Source organism: Poecile atricapillus, chromosome 1 (genome assembly GCF_030490865.1).
Source record: "Poecile atricapillus isolate bPoeAtr1 chromosome 1, bPoeAtr1.hap1, whole genome shotgun sequence".
NCBI classification, from domain to species: domain Eukaryota; kingdom Metazoa; phylum Chordata; class Aves; order Passeriformes; family Paridae; genus Poecile; species Poecile atricapillus.
In genome coordinates, this window is record NC_081249.1 from 97436350 (window position 1) to 97457955 (window position 21606).

The following is a 21606-nucleotide window of genomic DNA, read 5'->3' on the forward strand; positions in this document are numbered from 1 at the left end:
ATTGAGGGTTGTTTTGGTTTTTTTTAAATGGCTCTGATGGATATTTTATCTTATGTTGGACTCATTTCAGTACTGTAGCAGCCAGTTTCAGGTACTTATATGGACTGTCTAGAGAGGAAAAATAATTCTTGCAGCAGCTGTTGGTGCACAGAAGGCAGGTTCAGATGTGAAGCCACTCCTAGGGACTTTCTGGTATTTCATCCTCAAAGAAGAGGCATGGTGCATATTAAACAGTACTTCAGGATAATGCCAAGGGTATAAAAGGAAGCACTTACAACTCTGCAGCCTGGTGGTCTGTCACTAGGTTTAAAGCTGCTTTGTGCCAGCTGTTTGTCACTGCTTCCCCCCATCCCAGCTCTGCCACAGCTGGCAGAGTGTTCAAGGCACTGCATGTCTGGTGACATTTTCTGTGCTCTTTTAAAACAAGGATAAAAGCCTTCATGTCCGAGAGTAAGTGCTTTGAGATGTGCTGGTGAGTACAGGGATCTGTAAATGGAGAGTTTAGATTTTCTTACTGATTTGTTTTTAGCTGATACTTTTGAGCCCTGTTTCCAAAGGTCCAGTTTCACAGCCTTTTTGTGCAAAAGCTGTGGGTTCCTGATCAAAGGCGCCCGTGCTGCTTTCCAGAAGGGGGAATGACTGGGGACCAGCTGGTGGGCAGGGGGTGCACTGCAGCCCTGCTCCGTGGAGTCTGGTCCACCCAACACTTGTATCAGCTCTCAAAAGCCAGCCTTTCACTCTTCTTTGCCCCATCCCTGCAAGTGTTCAAAGCCAGGCTAAACAGGGCTTTGAGCAGCCTGGTCTGGGAGGAGATGACACTGCCCGTGGCATGGGGGTTGGAACTAGAGGATCTTGAAGGTCCCTTCCATCCCAAACCATTCTGTGGTTAGATTTAGGCTGTGAACATCTGTTTTTCGGTGTGAATTTGCATATCAAATGCATTTATGAAGAAGAGAAACATATAAAAAAAGTTAAACCAATCAGCCTAAAAAGCTGATTTGTACCTGTGAGAAGCTAAAGGCAGCTGCTCTTTTGCTGAGGGATGGCATGGGTTGATCTAGGGTTTTGTTTGTGTATGTTGTGGGGCTGGTTTGGGGTAGGTTGGTTGTTTTTCATGACCTAATTAAGACCAACCTCATACACCATCAATTCCCACTGTGCGCACAGCACCTGTACCACATGTGCCATGGCACCCCTCCCTTTGGTCAGACAAGCTGACACTGACATTTCTGCAAAGACCCTCATCTGTTACAAAAGGCAACTTCTAAAGAATAAAACTTCACAAAGTCACTTTTATCTTCACCGTGCGACACTTTTTTTCCCATTAATTTAGAGAAAAGAGGCTTGTTGTCAGTATCACGGCATTAAAAACATACATCATTCTGTGAGCTGTTCAGACGTGGTCAAAGCTCACATAAATAATTCTCTAGCCTTGGTATTTTAGGAAGGGCACCAGATGGTGCTCCAGAAAGAGGGGGGAAAAAAATATTCCAGAACTATTAATTAGTTTTCAGGTTGTCTTTAGAATTATTATGTATAAGAGCATTTATTAAAATATTTATGCTAATTAGTGCATGTTTTTACAGAAGCTGGAAATGTTCTGTAAAGATGTTCTGCATCCTCACAAAAGACAGAGCAAGTGTTTTTCTTTGGGGGCCAGATTCTTTGACCCACTGAGCCACCCTAGCACCCCTCCAGATGGTCAGAGATGGCTTGAAGTAGCTGTAAGGCTGTTTTCACCTGTTTTCTGCCAGGTACCCAACATGGTTAAGTTCCTCTTGGTGCAGAGTGATGGTTTCCCTCAGGCATGATGGCTTTATGGCCAAAGCACAGAAGGACAGCTTGCAAGTGACTGACTCAGGGATGCTTTCAGCTGAGCAAGAGCTGGAGCAGACCTTTGCAGACCCCGTGTGGATGCTGTTTCTCTGCAGGAAACACAAGAGAGCACTTAGGAGAGAAGCAAGGTACCTCTCACTTCACAGTACTGCAGCATAAAGGTGCACACGAAGGCTCTGCTCTTCAAGGTGGGATCTGCCTCAGATCTGCACTGCAAGAACCTTGTCTTCAATGGTTGCAAAGTGGTCGTTCTCTGAGTGAATAATTAGTGTCAAAAAATGGATAACTGACACTGCACAGGTAAAAGCTTCTGCCACAAATCAAAATAACAGCTCAGGAGACCCATCCTCTATGTTCCTGCTCAGGGGCAAGTGGTGATAGGGGCAGCTGCAGCAGTACCTAGGCAGGGAAATTGGTAATTATGGCCCAAATGTGTAGGTCAAAGCAAGATGTTCAACTGTACTTGAAAGTGCAGTTGGGCATTAACACAGTTTACAGGAGCATGATGCACTGTAGCAGCTGTCATGCTGACTAAAACACGGCTGCCTTCTCCGCAGAGTTTGTGACAGGTATATAGAGGAAGCAGTGACTTTCACACCAAGATTGGTGTGCACAGAGAGTTTCAGTGACAACATAAGTGTAGCCACTCTGCACTGGAAGCTGTGCATCTGAGGTGGGCTGCTCTGCAGGAATTGTTGTTTACTTGGCCATTCAGATCAAAATCTGAAATTACAAGTGCCAGAGCCTGTGCAGTTGCTATCATTTCTGATACTGCTGTGCAGGACTGTGTTGACGTGAGATGTGTGCAGAAAATGCACAACTCCCTAAAGCCAGCACAGTGTATTACCCAGGCAGTCAAAGTTTCTCTCTTCCTGCAAACCACCTAGCAGGTTCTATTGGTGGCACAGGCACAAATCTGGAGCTGGAGGGTTATGCTCTGAAAGTAGTAGGGACTCCATGGGGGTCCTAAAGTGCTCTACACAAGGTTGGTCTGGGCTGGATCCCTGAGAAATCATTTGATTGTGATTATCTTACAAATGGGGTCCTGGACCTTCCTGCCACAGATTTATAATAATAGGGGGGGAAGGCTAGTTTTCTAGTAGTTATGCTGATTTCTTGTGCTCTCATCCTCATGCTGTGCACAGTTTGTTCTTGAAGATTAATATGTGCGTAAATATTTGAAATATTAAACTTCTTTATGGCTTCTGTTTTCACACACTGAGTAATTCCATTTTTGGGCCTACATACAGGCCTTGCAATGTATCCTGCTGCTTTAAAACTTTTTAGCAGCACTGTATTTTCAGAAGGCAATGACTACATATTAAAATTCTAGAAAGTAACTCCTGTATTAATTTAAAGCATTAATAGGAATCATGCTTTGCATTTTCTAACCTTTCATGGTTTTCTCCAGAGGGCAGCTGAGACTTGCAGCAAGTTGTTCAGTAACTGGACAGTACCTGTATGTTCCAATATTATATTATACTGGAAAATCATTGTTAGCTGTGACTGCATCCACCAGAACTGAGCTGCTGTTTTGTGCTCCTCTCCAGCTTTGTTTTCTATATGCAGCATTATATTAAGCAATGGTTTGGGGGGATTTTTTGTAAAAAAAAATAAACAATTCATGCAAAGCAGAAAAGTGATAGCACATCAGATGCTAGTTTGAATATGCACATACAAATGTAAATTCATATGAGGTGGAAGCAGAACGTGGTACTTGGCAGCATTTCCTACCTTCCACATGTCAGTAATATCCACAAGTAGACATGATGGGCACTGAAGTCACACCAGCCTTAGGTATCTCCATATCCATGTGTCTGTGTTTCACCATTGAATAGAGTCTGTGTAAACTTTTTGGTTTATGTTACATATTAAGTTCTCTAGTAATTTTTTAGCTAATGCTTTAAAACCATAACATATATATTGCTTGCAATTTTTGCTCTTGTCACACTTGTGAGTTTTCAGTGTGCTGGTTAAGAAAAGCAGGCAAAGACAAACTTTCAGAAATTAAGGTGGTGTTGATTTCTCCCCTTGGTGAAATGAGCTCTGCTTCAGCTCATCCTCCTAAGGCAGGAGGCTGTTGCCAAAACCAAGTCAACAATACTACAGGCATCCATGAAATTTAAAAAAACTCTGTGATGAGCCCATTAAATCTAAGGAGACCCACAGAGGAGCTCTCAGTCACTTATTTTAGCATAAACCATAAGGATTTATAGCATTATACTTTCAATGAGCTTTTCCCCGTCCATATCTATGTTGCTGTGCTATCAGTGAAATGATAGGTCTCGTTTCCAGGTAACAAAGACCTGTGGGTGATTTGGCAAGGCTGCATTCATCTCATCTACGTTGCTCTCTCCTCTCCCTTATCAGTAGGGAAAGCAGTTGGAAAAAAGATGGAGCAGCCAAAAGCCTGTTGTCAGCTGTAGGGTGTCTGTCCAGAGGGTTCTCTGGAAGCATGTACAGCTTTTTTTCACCCACTCAGTGTCATAGAGGGATAAATCTGTCCTGCATCTGTGCTCTTTGAAGATGTATCTTCAAGGCTTTGGCCTTTTTCTGTTTGTTTGTTTGGGTATTTTGTTTTGAGGTGATTTAGCACGTGGTTTTCACCACAAGTAAATGAAGTTCATTCACTGAAAAAAAATTACTCTGTACACATTAGCACATTACAGTCACAGGTTATTATATTCTCTATCATGAAGTCTAGCTGATTTCTTTGGGAATAACTGCTAAAGCCAGGAAGCACCAGGTCTGATAAGTGTGACTGCAGTAAGGCAAGTGTGGCAGGATATAATTTGTTAATTAGCTGTGGATCCTACAGCCCTGATGAAGGCAGGGAGAAAAAGCACTTTTCTGTGATTCACAGTATTGGATGTGCAATTTTGGATGCCCATCTTGGTAGAGTGTCAGTGCCTTGTGCCCTTCTGCGAGTCACCTATCAAACTTACATTCACTGAATATTTTATTTCGTACTTACTGGGGTGTATGGGATTATTATGGGAATACAGGTGAATCTTTTACAGTTGAATCTTTTGTTTCGGAGCACAGATAAAGAGAAACAAGAAATGATGGTTTCTCCCCACGGGGTCTTCTCTGCATGCTGGAAGCACTGTTTGTTGCAGAGGTGAATATGGACAGCAGATAGTGAGCCTGTGGCAGAGGCTGGGGATATTTTAGGATGGTTTTGCATGAGCAAACAAAGGCCCAGGTGGACGTGCAGATAATGGAGAAAGGTACCTTTGGAGATCTGGAACAGTCAGTAGGAGAGATACGGCCTTTTCCCGTGTTTTAGGATTTCTTGACAGGGCAGTCATGATTTGAGGTAGAGGGGCAACAGGCATGATTAAAAAAAATTACATTGTTGGAACCTGTCAGGCACTAATTTCCAACTTGGAAAGACCTTAGACAGGTGGAAGGGATGTGCCTGTTCCTTCTGACTGTGGGCACAAAGGACACAACTCACAGGAGGGAAATGGTTAGAAGAGGAGGAAAGCTGTTTGCTGTTGAGTTTTCTTTGCATAGAAGGACTCTGGTGGCATTAATTTAACTACATCACTTTTTCCAGTTTTTTCTGTTACTTGCCTTTTTTCCCCTTAATTCCTAATTTTTGTCCACTGCATTTATTTACTTTTAACTAGAGTGATCAGTGATACTTTTCTTCCCTCATACTTTGCAATATTATTTGCTTTATGGTACTTTATTTTGCTCCTGACACTCGTTCAAAATTAAATAAGTATGCAAAATATATACATGTTTTAGAAAGTTCATATTTTGTAAAATATTAATTGTTCCTAAGCTTTCAGTAGCAAAAAATTCAGTATACTCTATACTATCAATATCAAATCACGAAGAAACAAGAGGGACAGAATCTTTTTTTTTAGTATACTGTCTATTGACTTTTTTTAATAGGAAAAAAGGGATTCGTGGAAGAATATAATGGGGATTTTTAGGTAATTGTTTTTGAGCTGCAGGTTTTATTGGACTTAGTAGAAACTTTTAACTCTCTTCAAGTTATTAGATACACACCAGCATTGCTGACTAGCATAATGAGAAAATGAAAACCAATTTGAGTAGTCTTAACAAACGGAGAAGTGCTTTAGAAGTGCAAGTGAGAAACGTATCAGAAGTATGCTTCAGGAGCAGCCAGGGGCTAACCTCAGAAACAGTGAGAAGTTTCACCAAGCCACAAAGGCTCTGTTGATCCCATTTTGCCTAATTAGGTATACCCTTTAAAGTAAAAATTCTTTGCAGTATTGACTCAGAAGCTGTTCTGTGAGTCACATTTACTTCTCATCTCTTGGCAGATAGCTTGTATCATCAGCCTTTAGTAAGCTATAACTCACTTCCCTGGCAGATGTGCCTGACCACTTGTAAAAAATCACACCATATGTTGGTAACTATTTTAATAAACTATTCTCAAATTTTTAGTGTGTTAAAAAAAAAAAAATAAAAAATCATGGTTCCTTTGGTCATGGCTACATCTCAAACAGAAGTATTTGCAAGAAGATATGTTAGCCATTTTATCTCTTTCTCTGAATTATGAGAACTATCCTAAGCAATGTTTCGTAAAAAATTGCACAAAGGTAAATCATTAACCATGGTTTTTCAGTTACAGCTTCGGCTGTGGGGAGGAACTCTTTTCCCACCATATGGTGCTCATAAAAGTCATAGCTGGGTTTTCTGATGCTGACCACAGTTTGCCAATGTTGGGTATGTCTTTCTGATGTGTTTCCACCTGGATCTTGTGGAAACATTGTCTTTGTTAGCATTATACTAATTCAGGCATTTTTAAGTAGTTAGTTGTGTGTTCCTTAAGTCTAATTTGCAAATACTTGCTTGGAATTACACTGCATTTTTTTTCTATTTACAGCAACATTGCTATATGTGTAACTTCTTTTAAACCAGTAAGATTTACTCAAAGGACTTGAAAATTTAAATCCACAAATATGACTGATTTGGGATTAGCACTGAATCCAGAAACAGAGTTAGATAATTCTGAGCCAAAAGCTAGGGCTTCCATAAAATAGTGTGATTAGAAGGCCACTGAAATCACAGGTGATGTTTTGTGTGGTGGTTTGGGAAAAGAAGCTTAGGTCTTTCTCTTTGTAAGGAAAATCTTGCTGTAATAAAGCCCATGTGCTACGAAGGCACTAGTGGCTTTCATGGGTTTTCCTTACAGTTCTTTAGCAGGTTTTGGAGCCTTCCTGATTTTAAAAGGGAGTGGGTTAAGAAGTGGAGCTTTTCTGGTCACCATTTCAGAGCTGTTGGACTTAGCAGGTTTTTTTGTCTTCATGGAGCTGGGCATTGGAGCGAGGCTGAGGTGGTAAGGTAGGAAGGTTGATGTGCTGACACAAGTAGTTCATTCTGCAGTAGCATTTTGCATCAGTTACTGAGCTTTGAACTGCTCATTTAGTCTCCAGCTTTGCAGAAGGTAATGCTAGGAACAGCTCTTTTATACCATTTGAAAGCTTTGCTGACTGGAAAGCAGTATCTGTTTTACTTTAAATGACAATGATAATGCATTTAATGATGGCCATTCAAGTTTTAAAGGAGTATGACTATGTGCAAATGTCTTTTGCATACCTATCAAAAATTCTAGAAACTTTTGGTGATTATGATCTGGAAAATGTCATGGTTATTGCTTTATATATAATATTTGAAGTTACTAAGCTGAGAAGAGATTATTAGTCATCATTATTTAGATGCAATCTAGGTGTTTGGGTACATTCAAAATGAAAAGCTTTTTTTGCTGTATGTCCCCCAGCATAGTGCTTTAGCAATGATGATGATAGAAGATGTTCAGAGAAATGCTCAGTGTGAACCTCCCTAGGGTAAAGTTTGCAGTGATGATAATCTTTGTAAACTATCTGCTGTGGTATCCACTACAAAACCATCTGCTCTTGGAAGGACATAACTTCCTAAGACCTCTGCCTTGCAGGGAAACTTCCCTCAATCTTTCTAAAAGCTTCAGCTGAAGTAGTTTCAAATCAGGCTACATGCAAATCATACAGAAAAGGGGCATAGAGATGGAAAGCTGTTTTCTGGTTTGAGAAGTGAGGAGAATAGTGACCAAAATACTGATACAGCTGGATATTTTGAGATCTTGGAACAGTAGTCCTCAGTGGAATAAACAACAGTTGGGTAGTCTGGTTTGTGAATAGGCACACAGCACTCAGAGCTCTATTTGGTCATCATGCAGGACTTCAAAAACTGTGGTTAAAGTTCTCCAAGGGATTTTGGACCTGAACTCATGGAGGCTCAGCCTGGAGTTCACACTTAAAAAACTCACACTTACATGGAAAGCCGAACTCAGTGCACATGCAGGAAAACTGTCCATCCCTGCCATTCCAGAGCGGTTGAACTACAGAGCAGAGAGCCAGAGAGAAGCGTGCAATGACCTCAGTCCTATTGAAGGAGTGGGCTGAGGAATTCTTCGTTGATTTAGGTGGTAGAGCCCATGTAGCCTTGGTCAAGTGGGACAAGTTATCTCTGCTAGTTTCTAATTATAGCCCATTTCTTTGTACTGATAAGGAAAACACTTGTTTTATATGGTATTAGAAAGGTGAAATTGTTAGTACTCATAAGAAAGACGATTTCTGAAGGGCTGACATGTTTCCTTTAGGATTTTTTCCTCATTCATGAAGAAAAACTGTTTTAAACACACTTAATGCTTGTGTAGGGTGATGATAGCTGGATTCTGCTGGCATTTAGTGCCTACTCTCTGATACTTTGAGTATCTCTAGCTTTAAATACCCTGCCTGTATCCTGATGCTACTGTCCAGTGCCTTAATGTTGCCAGGTGACGAGCCCCATTTCTCTGGCCTGCTGGAGCACTTGCCAAAATCAGTGTTAAGTACATAAGTGCTCCTGGACGTGTGGGTTTGGCTACTTGTGTCACTGGAGTTAAGAATGTGTTTCTCTGACAAGCTTGTCAAGCACAGCTCAACATCTTCCAGAGTCACAACCACATTTTCAGCTGGATCTTCTCCCTTTCCTTCCCTCCTCCCCGTCACCACCCCCCCCCCAAAAAAAAAAAACAAACTAAAAACAAGCCACAAACAGTCCCAAATGTGCAAGTTACTTCACATCTTCAAAGAGCTCAAGTTAGCAGTGTGTATTTTGAAGGGTAATTGCTATCTCTTCCATCAGTGCTTATAAGATGATAAAGGAATTTTTTTTTTTTCCTTTGGTGTTAAAATTGCCTGGGCTTTAATATTATTCAGGGTTAAAACTAATTGAAGGAATACTGTGATAAAGTATAAGAAACCCTTCAGCAAGTTCTGTTATGTTGCTTTAGAAGTGTTTGGTGCAGTAAATACTGATGTATATGTTTATCTACAATTAGTTTCCCTCCTGGATACTTTTGATGATTCTTTGTAACTAATGGTCCTTTTGATGACCTGGTTGCTCTTGTGGATTTGTTTCACTACTTAAACAGGTAGAGATAAGAAACAATACACTGTTTATATAACCTGTATCAGATAACATATCAACAAATGCATGCACCTTTGTTTTTAATCATATTTGTACGCTGAACATAATCACTGTTTGAATTTTCTTGAAAGTGTTTTCCCTGCTTCCCTATTTTTGTGGCCAGCATGCAAATGATCGTACCAACCTAGCTGAAATAAAGGATGTCTTATGTTTGAGTTTTGATAACATGAGCCTTTTTTTTTGCTTTCTTTAAGCAGTATTTTGACATTCTGAAGTGTATCTTGTGTTTTCTGTGCTGTGTCAGAAAATTAATGAGCACTGTGTGAGCTGTGCATAGGGCTGCCTGTTGTAGCTCATGTGAAGAGGTTTATTCTCAGCAGAGCAAGCTGGCTCACAAGGACGAGCTTGTTGAGAAAGCGGCAGCTGGACCTCTCTTGTGGAGAAGGGTCAGACTCAAGGCTGGGTGGTGTTTGGCTCCCTGGCTGTTGTGGCTCATCAAAAAGATTATTTAAATCCACATTAGATCCATATAGGTTTTGCTGTGTTTTTCAGCAAATGATTTTATCAGGCACAGGTGGTGAAGTAAAAGGTGCACGACATGTTTGTTGCATACAGTCTTCTTCTGCTACTGTGAGAATCTGGAAAGCCTACTAAGTGCCTTCCTGAAAAAGGAGGAGAAGAAAAGAGAGGGAGAAGGAGTTGTTGAGAGTTGAGGAGTCCATGCAGCAAGGAAAGCAGCTCTGGAGGGAAGATCATTTGGTAGACACAGAGTTGAAGAGGAGCCAGGGATGAACCCTTGCACAAAGATGGCTAATGAGATTCTGAGCTGTGATAGGGAAAGTACTGCCATCAGGTGTGGGAGGTGATCCTTCCCCTCTGCTCACACCTGGAGCAGCATGTCCCTTCCTGAGCCCTGCAGTATGAGAGACATGGGCATACTGGAGAGAGTCCAGGGAAGGAAAAATTATAGGAAATGTAATTATTTCCTATAGGAAAAAGCTGAGAGAGTTGGGACTGCTCAGCCTGGAGAAGGGAAAGCTCAGGGGGGAATCTCATTAGTATGTACAAATACCTGAAGGGAGGGTACACAGAAAACAGACAGGATCTTCTCAGTGATGCCCAGTGACAAGACAAGGTGTAGTGGGCACAATCTGAAGTACAGGTTGTAATTCTGAACTTCAGGAAACACTTTTTTCTTGTGATGGTGACTGAGCACTGGCACAGGTTGCTCAGGGGGGCTATGGTCTCTTCTTCTTTGGAGATGTTCAAAAGCCCTCTGGCTGGAGTCCTGGACAACTGTAGTAGATTGGACAACAGTGCTGTAGATTGTCCTGCTTCAGCAGGGTGGTTGGACCAGTTGCCTTCAGTCTTTTCCAACCTCAATCTGTCTGTGACTTTGTAAACCTCTAAATTTATTTTTTTCTCCAAATAGTGCTTTTAATGAAATGAAAAGTACTTTTGCATGTTAAAACCCTCTTTAAGGCATTATCAAGTATCAAGTTGGGGCAGTAAACACCTGTTATCAAGTCTTGTCACATCCAAAGCAGGAGAGTTTTTTCCCAATACATATTGTATTGTACCAACTCCCAGCTGTCATTCATATACTGCTTTTTCTTAAAAAAAACCCCAAATAATTTCTTTTAATAAAAGTGTGTTCAATGAGGAGTGATTAAGCTGGTGAAGGGTATAGAGAATGAGTCCTGTGATGACTGGCTGAGGGAGCTGAGCTGTTTAGTCTGGAAACTAGGAGGCTTATCACTCTCTACAGCTACCTAAAAGGAGACTGTAGCGAGATGGGAGTCAAGAAATGGTCTTAAGTTGCAGCAGAGGACATTTCAATTGGCTGTTAGGAGAAATATCTTACCAAAAGGACTGTCATGCCCTGTAATAGGCTGCCCTGGAAAGTGGTTGGGTCACCATGCCTGGAGGTCTTTAAAAGGCTTAGGGACATAGTTGAGTGGTGGGCTTGGCAGCTCCAGGTTTACAGCTGGACTCAATGATCTAACTCTAGTCTTTTCCAAGCTAAATGGTTCTGTGATTCTAAAAGGTGCCTTCCCAATTTTAAGAACATATCATGCTTTTTTGAAACACTGGTGTTTCCTAAAGAAAACAATTTAGGTCAGTACCAGCCATTTATGCTGGTACCTAAGTGGGTGCCCAGTAGGATCTATGCATGTGCCTGTATAGCTGAAAATCCTTTAGGAAGTGGAGGACAGAAGGAAAAATAGAAAACAACTTGATAAAATATTTATTTAATGAGGCAAAACTTTATAACTTCCCAGATTATATTTAGTACAGGCTAGGCTGTGCTGCCTGGAGGAAAGATTGGAGGGCTAATGCCTCAAATAAAGATTTGGAGTGCTAATGTTAATGTAGAGTTTCCAAAGTAGTTAACTGCAGTTTCTGAGGTAGGTGCTAAATAGACATAACAGCTCTTGAGTTTGGACACTGCCATCACAGAAGCTGCTAATTGACCTCCCTAGCTTCATGCTGCTGATTGCTGCAAAGAACCATAGCAGCCAATGTGTCCTGCTGTTCTCTAGTAATAGACTTCGCTCCTTGGGTCCAGAAAGTGTAATAAAAAGCAGCATTGCTGAACCTGCCAGGGCAGAAGTATCAGCAGTAAAAAATTAAGTGCAAAGGAAAATGCAGGACATCTTTGTAGATGTAAGACATCATTTCAATCAGTGGACACCAAGGTTCTGAGGGAGGTTCAGCTCCCCGGATTTGCACTGCTCTGGAAGTAAGCCCTGCTGTGCAGGTCAGCACAGAGGAGTCTTGGGCAGTACCTGTGCTACTCAGTTTTCAGATACAGGCTTGTAGTCTCCCATGGAGCTTGCATCTAGAGGGTGCTTGAACAGCTCTTGTTCTGTTTTACATTTGTCCCAAAAATACTACCAAGCACTTAGAGGATGTGTTTGTGGCAAGAAGTTGTTTCAGTATTGAGAACGGAACGTGGAAAACATGCCTGCTTTCCACACACTTCCTACAGCTTTTGTTATTTCCTTGGAGAAATATCAGCTTCCCAATTCCTTTTATTTTTTTAACTCACCTTCTGTGCATGCCTCCTATATGATCCTGTTGATTTAAAAGTAATAGTTAGTTTAAAGTATTGCCTACCTCAAACTTTTGGTGAGGATCTAAAATAACAACAGCACCTTCTCTGCATTTAAGCTTCTGTTCAAGATTTTTTGTTTTGTCCCATGAAGATGTTGGGTGTTGTGTGGTTCATCCCTTGTGAAACACAGGAAGAGGGCAGGACAAAGGATGCAGTTAGCACTGCCATGGGGACATGGAAAGTACTGCAGTTAAAAGCATCAATAGCTATATCATCTCAATTTACCAGTGTACTGCTGAGATCTTTCTCTGAGCCATCATACCTCATGAAACTGCTGCTTTCTTCCCATGTTCTAACCAGTGTGGAAGGGTCTCCTCTGGCTCAGAGTTTCTTCAGCACTGGATCAAAGAGAGGAAAATGAAGTAAATCTCAGCCCACTCAAGCCTCTTATGCATGTAAAGAAATGGATGGAAAGTGATGCAGGTGTGATTCAGACCGAGCAGGTAGAGCTGCTCTCGGCGTATGTGGGACAAGATCCTGCCTCTGAATTACTGGTGTTATTACAGCACTAGCTCAGTTTTAGAAGACAACATCTGAAAATCACCTAGGGAAGCTGGCTGAGCTCTTAATTAGCTACAGAAAGGTGCACCAGAAATAGAGCAAGGCAAGACATGATGTCCGGTGACGTAGTGCTATTCCCTGCCGTCACCTTTGCGCCCTCCTGCAGAGTTAATGAGAAGTGAGGGCCCTGGCATTGACCTTGTGCTGTGTTAGGGCATGGAACAATTTGTTATGTATTTGTAGGTCCTGCTTTCATTGTCTTTTTCTTAGAATGAGCTGGAAATTTATATAAAGAGGTCTCACAATATGATGGTTGGTAGTAAGAACTGTCATATCATGAAGCAATAATTTTCTTCATCCCACCATTTTACAAATATGTCTAAGAGCAAGAGAGAGAGGAATTGCCAGTTCCATTGAAGATGGTTTTTTTGTTTGTTTGTTTTTTTCTTAAATGTATAGTTTGGTAGGGTCATTTTGTGGAGATTACTGCAGTTATTGCAGTGAAAGTTTGCAGCTATTCAGTTAATTTCCAGTCCTTCAATGTGCTAGATCTGTTGCTGCAGAAGTGGGATGAGAATATTTTGCAGAAGGATCTTTTGTATACTTGCAAGGACTGTTTCTCTGTATTCAAAGTAGAACCTGTGTCTTTCTGGTCCTTTGTTAACAAATTCATAGAAAACTCTGTGATTTTAGTATAGGCAAAATTTATGGCAAGTCATGATTTTGTCTGTTTAAGAAATACCTTTCAGCTGAAAGAGTCCTAAAATCAGAGGTCAGTCTTTCTCTTTATCAGGCCATTCATCAATTACCTACTCTGAATGCTTTTCTCCAGAAACATTTTCATTCACCCTCATGAGGCTGTTTGTTGAGTGTTCAGTAGTGTTTACTTGCTGCCTTAGCAATTTTGCAAGGGCTGAATCTAAAAGAGAGCAGCATTTCAGATCCTAGGGGGTCATTTTTTCCTCTGATGACGAGCAGTATTTCCCCTAATACCAAAAAGTATCTCATAATCAGAGGAGCAGGTTTTTTTTTCCATATGATGCCAAATAACCATTTCTGATTTCAAATTACGGAATGACACTTAGCTGGAATTTGAACAGCTACTAACCAGTTTACTAATTGAATATATATTTACAAGTCTGTTGTAATTTTGCTCCCATGGGAGACAACCAAAAAAGGACAAAAAGGAGAGCTTTTTCTAGCTGTAGCAAAAAGATGAAAATCAGGATTCAACTTGCAAAGCCAAAGTTACATTGCCCCCCCTCCTGGTGATCAGAATGAGGATGAGTGCAAGAAAGGGCCAAGAGAAAAATTTCTTAAATATTTGAATTTTACGTCCATTTAATTCCACTTGATATTGTAAAACATTGCTTCTGTTTCCATGAAATTGAAATTATCTGGTATCTTTAAAAATTTTGTTTCATTTTAAAAGATTGCTCTTACTCAGCACCACCTAGTGGAATGACCGCTATTGTCATTTAGGAAACTGCTGGTCTCCGTGAGCCATAGAGAAAATTAGAGCATCCAGTCCTTATAGTCTGAATAATGCATCTAAAGCATGTTTGTGACTAATTAAGTAACAGCATCAGAAAAGTTCCCAGTGTATTAGTTGAAAAGGAGCCGAGTGAAGGAAAGAAAGTTTAAGATAAATGTGGGTAGTTTTGCCTGTTATCTCTTGTGTTCCTTTAGTCCATTAAGCTCCAGCCTGCTTTTCTGCCTTAACCATGTGCTTCTCTAAGGAAAGATTTGAGTACTGTTTCTTTGTGCAATATCACACAGCACAAGCCCCACAGCCTCATTTGTCACTCTGATACACATGATAAATACAAGCTGATGTTAACAGTGAACTCTGAAGTCCTCTCCCAAGAAAAATGCTCTGGAGTCTTTGTAGTTTAAATTTCAGGCAAGGAATTCAGTGTTTGGCTCTTTGAAAAGACACAATTTTCTTTAAAACAAGAAACAATCCCTTGGAAAAACCTCCCCATGGAGTACATCTATACACTGTATAGAATTGTCAGGTCCTGCAGGCAGCTGCCTTAGGACTTGGGAAAAGCAAAGGGGTCTGTGGCTCAGATCTTTGCGGGTGCATGTTTCTTTTTCCAGCTATAGAAAGGAATGGCTGAATCTCCAGGAAAATTAATGGTTTTAGAAGGAATGGATGATTATCCTCAGAAACACCTGGCTACATCATCAGTATCTTACTTCACTCTCTTAAGTACAGTTCCTTTGGCAGCAAGCCCTTAAGCTGCAGTTGCAAATGAAAAGACAGCAAAGGGGGAGATCCTGAATCTCTGGGCAAAGAATCTGACAGAAGTTGCAGATGTGTGGCTGAGAGAAGGCAAACAGCACAGTCTCTGGGCAAGCACTAGTGGCAAAATCCATCTCCAGTGCAAGGAGCAGCAAACAAGAGGCAGCTAAGGAAAGGAGGAGCAAAGTTGCACTGTAGCAAATGCACCACGTTGTAACATTTTGCCCTTTAAGCTTCCTTGCGTTTCAGCGCTTCATCACTTTAGGGGCTGTTGTTTTTGTTCAATTCACATGTTTTGGACAATGAAAATAAGTGGGTCAGTTTTATTCTGTAAATTTGTATGCATTAGCATAGTAACATTGTGCTGAGGTTTCCAAAAACATTGTTCTTAAATAAGTCATATTTATCAGCATTTCACTCATTTTTCCAAAGTCTAAATGTGCAGACTAGTTTGTTGTTTGCTTTGGTTTTTTTCCCAGATTTTAGGGAACACATTTTATACACATATAATAACACATATTTATATTTAATATTCATGAAATCATTCCCTTTTCTGTCATCATTTCCTATGTTTTTAATTTTATGCAGCAGTCTGAGTATCACTTCTTTGCTGGCCTCCTCACAATATTGTGTTGCAATGAGGCAAAACAGCCTCTCCAGGGTGTTTTTTTCAGAGGAAGAAAATAAAGGTTTAGGGATTTTCCCTTTGTAAAAATTAAGTTTGAGACAATCCTGATTGTAGTGTAGATATTCATCTGCTTGAGCAGGTGCAGTCCTGTTTGGAAATCTACTTGGCTCCCATTGACTCTGGCAGGAAGCATGGGTCCAAAAAAGTCATAACATTCACTTAACAAATTTAGTGACAGGAGCTGTGTTTTGTTACAGGTTTGAGGATAAATCCTACATGCTGGAAAATAACCATTTGCAAAGGAGCTGCTGTTGCAATATGTGTGAACCAAATATTAGCTGGTGTATGGGAATTCAAGAAAACACTTAAAATTGTTTCCTCTCTTTCTGTTTCTCCTCTAGCTCTGGGATTGTACACAGTAAATGCAATATATGGAGACACTATTACTATGCCTTGTCCTCTAGAAGTACCAGATGGTCTTATGTTTGGAAAATGGAAATATGTAAGTATATCTTTATATTTATTAGAGAAGGTGTGTATTTTTTGTGTGTCTATCTGTGAGATTTTAAGATTCCAAATGATGGAATTTCTGCCTCATATATGAAGCCATTTATTCCTGTGTTTGTAAGACTGCAATATTCCAAGCTGAATAATTTCTGCCAACTGCAGATTAGAGGTTTGAGGAATTAATCTCATTGTTGAAGAGAAATAATTATTCAGGAGTTCTCTGCCAACCTGTATTAGAGATCTGGCATGTTATCCCATAGTGTCTCGCTCACTTGACAGAGCCATCGTTGTACATTTGAGCACTTTTGAAGTCGGCTGCCTGAAGCAGAGCGTGCTGCATCCCTGGGAAAAAGCACTGTCCCCATCTTTGGTTGATCTGACAGTCACTTGGAGCTGTTTCAGGCTTCGTTGTGCTCAATGCACAGTGGAGAAGAGAGCAGAGCTGACCTTGGGAGCATTGCTGGTGGTTTCACTGCCATTTCTGGCAGGGAGCAGGTGCTCTCTAGGTGTGCTGGTCAGCCTGCCGTGGGAACACCGCAGGATGAGCTTCTCCTGTGTATGGTCGCTATCCCAGGTCACAAGGAGAATCAGCATATCAAAGTCCAAGGAAACCTGGAAGCATATGTGGATAAAAACGCTGGGATACCAAACCCCTTTTGCTTCTCAGACTCTTTTGAGACAAATGGTTTTCCTGCCTCTGTGAAATTCTTCTAAATTTCCTCTTCTCAAACAAAATGTACCTGCAATAATAGATAATCTCTAGTGGATTTAAGATTATGTAGTTCTCTCTTTTTGCAAATGGATTCCACCAGCCTATTTTTACAGGAGAATGAGCTGCCAGTGGTGGCAGGAGTCATATTTTCCCCTAGCTACTTCCTTTTTATCGTCAGGTTTGCAGCTTTTGCAGCCCACATCCACTCAGTAGTTCTTTTTCCTGCAAACGCTTTTCGGGAAATGAAGTCAGAAGTCTGGGGAGAATCTTTCCCCAAAAAGGGACAGTAAAACTGTTTCATGTGAGTGTTCAGAAGATGGAGTGCCTACATTTTGCAGTATCTTTTTCAGTCTGTTGACTTGGGAAGACACAAGTCCATCGCTCTGATGATGCAAGGATATTCTGAAAAAACGAAACGCATTATCTCTTTCCATTGCATTTGGATTGTCTGCGTTGGACAAGTACCAAGCAGCAAGTGGAGGTGTTGCAGCTTCTTCTAAATAGAAAGGGACACGAAACCTAACATATAAAGAAGCCTATCTAAGTTGTTATTGTATGAAATTGCTGACAGCCCACACAATCAAGGGAAAGTGGTACCTTTTCTCCCAGGGCACGGCAACAGAGATGGTTGGATTAGGTTTTTTCGTCAGGTGATTATTTCACTGGAAGAAGGATAGGCTCTGTTTTCTTTTCTACTGCCTTGTGAGGAGCAATTTGGGTTCCTGGTGGGAACCTGGAGAGACTTCCACTGTGGCAGTTGTTGTTGCTCACTTCAGTGTCTACCTGTGTGTGCTTGCAGCTGGGTGGGCTGAAGGAGTTAGGAGCTCGTTTGCACCTGACAGCCAGCTTGTCAAGAGTATGGAGTCAGGACAGTGTTTTCTGTGTGACAAACATTAGACAAACCCAAAGCAGAAGAGGGAGAAAGACTGTATGGGAATTTAAACTTCACAACCAGCTGATGCCTCCTGCTCCCTGCCCAGCTCTGACACCACTCTGGTCACAGCATCATCATGCCTTTGTGGGCTCTGCAGTCCAGCTCTCGAGGTATTGTGCTGGGAGCACTACTAACATCAGTGCTGCAAGGTATAAGGGATAAAAGAGAATTAAAATTTTCCAGCACTGGGCACAATACTGAACATAAAGATAAAATCAGTGTTTCACCTCTCTTTAAATAAAGGCAGACACTGTCTGTCCCTGCTCTGTGCATGTGTTTGTGTAAGGAGGAAGGAATCAAATCCTGTAGAACTGCCCCTGTAACTTTGTCTCTCATAAAAATGTTTTGGTTTTTTTTATATGAGGGATTTGTGCAAGGCTGTCAACTTTGTATTCCTTCTTGGGATGGCAACTGCATAAGAAGGATGTCTAGAAAACAATACTTTGCAGATTAACAATATTTGATTGTATGCATATTCCCACGCTACAAATTCTTGAGTCCTTTAAAGACAAAGGGGAAAAAAAAAAGCTAAGAACTAATTCAGAATAAAATAGGCAGTTATGCCTGATTAAATCCTGGATTTGAAATAAAGTCTAAATATCCTAAATAAACAATATGAATATGTAAAACAATAATGAAGAAAGGAAATTGGAACTGTTGAGACTAGCTCACACATGCTTCTATTTCAAATACTTTTTCATACAGACAGTGGTGAGTGCTGCCAAAACCACCAGCTTTTATCAGAGAAAGCCCTTTGCTGTGCTGAGATTGAGCCAAAGGGTTGAAATAATTTCTATTGATGATATTCTCAGTGTGTACCATGGCAGTCCTAAACTAGCTGTTACTACACTGGATTTCTTCTATGTACAGCAGAAATTAATCAGGAAAAAAAAGCCATCTGATACAATTTGCAGATTTTTTTTTAATTATAGGTTTGTACTAATTGCAAATCTTCAGGAACTTCTAAATGACTCTTTATGCAAAATAGAGGTGTTTATTCTTTTATTATAGGAAATGCCAAATGGATCTCCAGTATTTATTGCCTTCAGATCATCAACAAAAAAACATGTACAGTATGATGATGTACCAGACTACAAAGACAGGTTGAGTCTCTCAGAAAACTACACATTATCCATCAAGAATGCAAGAATCAGTGATGAAAAGAGATTTGTATGTATGCTAGTTACAGAAGATGATGTTTCTGAAGAGCCGACGATAGTCAAAGTTTTCAGTAAGTAAATCCAGTTGTTACTACCACCAACATTCATCAGCATCTGAATCATAAATTACAGAAACTTTTGTTTAAGGCAGGATTAAAGCCAAGAAAGTAAGTTTGGCTCAGTAAATTACTAAGACTAGCAAATTTCTGCTGCTTTCAAAAATGTAATCTACTGGTGGCATTTATGTAACAGGACTGCCTGCACTTGCAGTTTATTCATGATAAGTGCTGGCTCAAAGAGAATTTTAGGCTTTGATAATGACTCACTTATGTGATGTCATTTGGCCTTGGAAATGAAAAATGTAAAATTAGCATTGATTATTTTCCATTTGTTCTCAGAGCAAATTTTTCTGCAGGAGGGAAACATTAACCATGTGCAGTCTGTAGGATTATTTCAGGGGGGAGGTTTGAAGCAGCTCTGAGCAGCTACTGTGCAACAGCACAAACTGTGAGGGAGAGAGCAAGAGGCTGGAAAATGAGCCACCAGCCCCAAATGCTTGTTTTGTCCCCTGCTGAATGGCAGGAAGGCGAAGTACCGTTCTGCTGTTCTCCCTTGGAGCACAGCAAGGTTCATTAGTGTTTGGTATCACTACAGCTCGATGGCAAGGCTGGTCTGCAGGGCCAACCCCAGCCCTGTGAGGCACAGCCAGCTCAGAGCTCACACAGGAGAGGGACAAGCCTGGTCCCTTCCTGCTGCTGATTCAGAGCAGAAGTGTAATCCATCAAACCCTGAGTCAGCCTGAGGAGGGAGGTGTCCATTGTGGCTTTTAGGGACACCGGGCTGTGGCTGCAGTGTCTCATCTTCCTTAGCTTCATGTTTTTATATGGCTTTTGGCCTTGGTTGCTCTTCAGGCGCAGATTTATACAGTCACAGTAAGTCTGTTGTGGGAGCACGCTGACTGCAGGGATGGGCAGCTCCAAAGAGATGAAAAACATCAGCTTGAAAAACACAAATTCGTGTCTTGGAAGGGCAGCCTTTTGCTTCTCTCAGGTAGAAGGTGTCAGGGAGTCCTCAATGATGTCTATGCTATCAGTCACATAAATGAGTTTAAAACTAGATTAGGAGCCACTAGTAATTCCCTCGTTTCACTTTCAATTTGACTGCAAGAACAATTGAACTAATGACAACAGGGAGGAATGTGCTCAGAGCACGCATAGTAAACACAGTGCTTCAAAGGAAATGATAAAGAATTATCATGTTTACTTATTGCACAGTAGTAAATATGGAGATGAGGCAGTGGTATACGGTAAAACGAAACGCTAACTGCTTGAATTACTGTGTACTCCACTAAGCATTAACACAATACTAGCTCAGCCATGGAGCACAGCTTGTCTGGTTTATTCTGTGCATTAATTCCAATAGAGAAAGCTTCTATTTACTAAGGAAGATAAGAAGGGAGGATGCCACACATTTAATATGGCAAACTTAGTGCTGCAAGAAAAATCACCTTTGTGTTTTATTCACTTTGCGTTCACAACTTTATTTATGGTTCTCTTAACTTTTTTTTGCGTTTAATTTTCTTGAGTCTGGTTTTTAAGTTCTCACTTTTAGTTGCTTGCTTGCTTTAATTGCAGAAGAATTAAGAGTAGCTGGCAAGCTTCATTTATTTAATATGGGGAGTTTCTAACTCACTGAGCCACAGGTACAGAGCTAGGCTGCTGAAGTGTGACCCTCATAAACCAGAATCTCATGATCCCAGAAGTCGTGACTGATTCTGGGTTTTGCTGGAGCTTGTTCCATCCTCAGCTGTGCAACCTGATTATCTGGGAACTAAGGAGCTGAAATGGCTCACTGCTCAGGTACCACCTGCTACTCTCTCTCACTGACTACTCAAACAAGCACTACCAGCTTTCCAGATGGATCCTGTCAGCAACTTTTTTGTGGAATTAAATGGCCAGTTTCCAAAGCAGAGCAGCCCAGCGGACAGGAGCTGCTGCCCTGCTGCACGGGCGCTTGGCTTTTGTAGGTAGTGAATTCTTTTTCCCACTATTATGAAGCTTATATAGAGTTGCAAAGTACTCTGGCAGGCTCTTAAGCTGAGAGATAAGCAGTGTGCTGAAGTTGCAAACCCACCAAAGTGGGGTTTGCTGCCAAATTGAACATTTTTTCTCGCTTCAGACGCTGAGCTGGTAAATGCCAAGTCAGTGTTTTACAGTGAATTACCTTGGTGCACGTGCAGCGGCTGTGGGGATCTGGCAGCAGGCGCTTCCTCTCGGAGGCTGCTCACAGAGAGCAGGTGGCAGCCTCTCGACAGGAACATCTGCTCAGTACAGAGCACTCCAAATGGGGAGAGCCCCACACAGCAGCTACAGAGCAAGGGGGCCTCCCTTTCCCCCCCAGGATCACTGCAGGGCACACCAAAACCAGGGTCTTCTCTAACCAGTCCTTGGGGAGATGGAGACCAAAAGAGGCAAAGCCGAGGTGGGGGAAGGTGTCGTGTTTTGATCAGCTGGTGTTTATAGGACCCAAAA

The 21606-nt window shown here is 41.2% G+C and overlaps 1 protein-coding gene across 1 annotated transcript in view; it reads left to right on the forward strand.

Annotated features, from left to right (window-relative positions):
• The window catches only part of ALCAM (activated leukocyte cell adhesion molecule), a 114929-nt gene that overhangs the window by 63994 nt on the left and 29329 nt on the right, over nt 1-21606 (forward strand). Inside the window, exons 2-3 of the mRNA XM_058829214.1 lie at nt 16164-16264; nt 18927-19146. Of these exons, the coding sequence (XP_058685197.1) occupies nt 16164-16264; nt 18927-19146 (321 nt within the window). The remainder of the gene's footprint in view (nt 1-16163; nt 16265-18926; nt 19147-21606) is intronic.